This window comes from Carlito syrichta, unplaced genomic scaffold (assembly GCF_000164805.1).
Source record: "Carlito syrichta isolate Samal-C Ts95f unplaced genomic scaffold, Tarsius_syrichta-2.0.1 Scaffold126461, whole genome shotgun sequence".
Lineage (NCBI taxonomy): Eukaryota > Metazoa > Chordata > Mammalia > Primates > Tarsiidae > Carlito > Carlito syrichta.
This window is the reverse complement of record NW_007070557.1, coordinates 115,193-118,362: the sequence shown is the minus strand read 5'-3', so window position 1 is coordinate 118,362 and position 3,170 is coordinate 115,193. Positions and strand designations below refer to the sequence as shown.

At 59.1% G+C, this 3,170-nt stretch overlaps 1 protein-coding gene across 1 annotated transcript in view; it reads right to left on the bottom strand.

Annotated features, from left to right (window-relative positions):
* Positions 1–445: 445 nt before the first annotated feature.
* The window catches only part of CA11 (carbonic anhydrase 11), a 6,359-nt gene continuing 3,634 nt past the window's right edge, over positions 446–3,170 (bottom strand). The window contains exons 4-9 of the mRNA XM_008048641.2: positions 2,513–2,698; positions 2,195–2,290; positions 1,986–2,058; positions 1,733–1,887; positions 1,325–1,490; positions 446–574 (exon numbers count right to left, since the gene is read on the bottom strand). Of these exons, the coding sequence (XP_008046832.1) occupies positions 549–574; positions 1,325–1,490; positions 1,733–1,887; positions 1,986–2,058; positions 2,195–2,290; positions 2,513–2,698 (702 nt within the window). The 3' untranslated portion in view covers positions 446–548. The remainder of the gene's footprint in view (positions 575–1,324; positions 1,491–1,732; positions 1,888–1,985; positions 2,059–2,194; positions 2,291–2,512; positions 2,699–3,170) is intronic.

The window sequence follows — 3,170 nt, the reverse complement described above, 5'->3', positions numbered from 1 at the left end:
CTGCCTCCGGCTGCGAGCGCGGGCCAATCGTGTCTCGACCCCTCGAGACGCGCGGCCAATGGAGCCCCCGGATCCGCCGAGGCCCCAGAGGGCGCGTGAGGGGCTCCGCGCGTGAAGCCGCCTTGCCTCTCGGAGGGAGGCGGGACGCTGACCTAGATTTGCCCAATGGGAGGCGGTGCTGGGGGCGGGACCGTGACCCAGTTCGGGCCAATGAGGCGGGCGGGAGGGGGAAGCACATGGCTCCGCGCGTGCTGCCTGATGGGAGGGGGTGGGGAGGAGAGGCGCCGCTTAAAGGGGCCGCGGCCCAAGTGATTGTTTGGGGAACCAGGAAGCCAGAAATCTGAGTGGCAGGGGCTTAGGGAGAGGGAGATTCGTTTCTGGAAAAGGACGGCTGTTCTTTAATACTCAGATGTTTCCCACCGCGCCTAGAATCAGACCACGGAGAAACCGGAAGTATTCTGTCCCTTTAATAGCTTTGTTTTGGGGGTGACTCCCCTCCCCTCGTGGGGAGGCTTAGGACGGGCGGGCGCAATCCTCGATGGGGCGTCTCAGCGACCATGAGGGACACCATCCACTGTAAGACAGAGGACACCGGCAGGGGGCGTTAGTGGATGAGGCGCCGTTTACGGGCCGCGCGGGGAGCGTGGGCTGGGCCGCGCGGGGCTCTACCACGGGGAGTCCGCGGAGGGGGAACCGGAATGTACCAGGCTGAGAAGCTGGGGGGAACGGTCAGTTCCTGGACCAGCACTGGGCTGAACCATAGGGAGGCAGCCGGAGAGGGGAAGAGGGACGTACAGATTCGGTATTAGGCCGAACTATTTGAAGGTCTTCGGGAGGGGGGTCTGGGCTGTACCATATTAAGAAGCCAGAGAGGGGACCCTTAGATCACTGGGCTGATCCACAAGGAGGCAGAATGGAGGGAAAGGGGTGGTACCTTGTCGATTCTCGGTAAGGGGGAGGGGGACGGGCAGATTGTGGAACAGGTTCGTGCTACAGGGAAACAGGGAGAAGATCCAGACAGTACCATTTTGGAAATGCACCGTATACGCGGCACGAACCAGTAGGTAATTGTACTAGAAGGAAGTCGGGGGGCTCGGGTCATGTACCAAGTTGCAAAGCAATGAAGACAGAGAAATCATGGACCAGCGAGGGTCTAGGGCAGGGAGGTGGGATGTACCACGCAGACACGCAGGGAGAAGGGAGAAAGGCAGTGAGACCACACAGAAGCAGCAGAGCGGCTGGGACTGACTTGCGTTGAGACACCCTGGGGAGACACTTAAGCGGGTTAGAGCAAGACGTGGAGGGGGCTCACACTGGACCATACCATGCAGGCGGTAGTTGGGGCCTCGGCAGCGCCTCTCGGGGTGCCGGGGGTCCCTGTTGCCCCTCAGTGCCCTGTGGGCCAAGGGCTGCAGGGGCCGGCCGTTCCCGCTGAGGCTCTGGAAGATCTGGGACGGAGGATTCTGGCTCAGGAGTCTCAGGGAGTGCATCTGCCGGGATGGGAAACTGGGAGTGAATCGTGAATGGTCCGGGTGACGTCACGCGGGAAACCCCGCCCCTGTGAGCGTGTGGGCGTGGCCTGTTCTCAGCTCCGCCCCCCGGGTTGTCTGATCCTCTTCCCTCCTGGAACCCGGTCCGTGAGCCGAAGGAGGGTAGATGAGGCAAGGGGGTACCCAGGCGAGTGAGTGGGGTACCCAGGCCTGGGGGGAGGGCAGTGCGGACTAAGGGTCACCTGGAGGGAGGTGATATTGAGGGCCCGATCAATAAGGATCCAGGTGACAGTCTCCGAGCAGGGTGGGGTGCTGAGAGAGCCCTGATAGGTGATGAAGCCAAAGGATTCGGGGAACAGGAGCTCCAGGCTCAGGTCTTGGAGAAAGTAGGCATCATCTGCAGGAATATCAGGCCAGAGTGAAGAGGGGTGCCTCTCCTGCCTGCTCCCCACGTGTATGGCCACCGCCCCCACCCCCGGCACATCAGGAACTTACTCTTGTAGGAGATGCGGGTGATGGTGTCACGGTTAAGGAGGCGACTGAGGAATGGGTTTGAGCTACTGGCCACCTGTGCAGGGTTACGAGGTGAGGAGGCAGGAGCCCAGAAGTCCAAGCTCTCAACCTCCTCCTCCCCCAGGATCCAGGAGTCTGGGGCCTCCTAGAAACCCAACTCCTCCCTGCCTCAGAATCCTGCCGGCACTCACATTGACAAAGAGGCTGAGAATGGCCAGGCCATTGGGGCCCCGGGAGGCAGCGCTGAGATTCCCGTAGAGTTCCTGGTTGAAGTGAATGAGCTGAACCTGGTGGGAGAGTAGCACAGAGAGTGGAGGTTCCCCAGCAGAAGGGGAGGGGAGAATGACACCAGCTTTGGGGGCCGGAGGCAGGTTGAGGGTTAGTGCTTAGGGTGGATGGCCAGTTCTGTGGAGGAAGAAGGAGTGTGGCATGAAGAAGAGGGTGAGGTGGGAGGAACTGGGGTGACTCAGAGTGGGGGGGGTCTCAGGTAAGAGGTCAGTGGCCACCACCTCAGCAGAGAAACCCTGGTGGTTGATCTGGTGTTCAGAGCCAGCTCCATCGCGCGCTCCAAATAGCAGCCGCAGTTCACTGAGTCGGTGGCTATAGAGGAGGGGACCCCCAGACACATTGACCACTGGGCGGGGTGCAGGCAGGAAGGAGACGTGGCGGCCGGTGTTGTACAGGGTTCCCCGGAGCTGTGGGAGACGCAGAGGCTGTCAGGGGGACACAGAGAAATCCTTTCCCTTCTCTTTTTCTCTCCTGCATTTCCTCAGTCCAGCCCTCATTTAATCATCCCACATAGCTTGAAAACGAATCACTTCCCAGGCTCTGGGCGGGTCTGTAAATAGGTGCCCAATCTTGGTGAATTCATTTAATTAACAACTATTGACTGATGTTGGTGCTGTGTGCCATGGATGACAAGAGCAGAGCAATTAAACAAGGCATCACAAATCCTGGGCTTCATGGAGGACAGACAACAATGGAACACATAAGTCACTGCTTAATTAATTTCATCCTGTGCTCATGCTGGGAGGAACTGGGAGCTCTGAGAAAGTGTAATGGGGATCCCAACTTATATGGGGGTTAGGAAAAGATTTCCTGAGATGACTTTTTTTTTTATTTTTGAGTTGGAGTCTCACTCTGTCGCCCAGACTGGAGTGCAGTGGC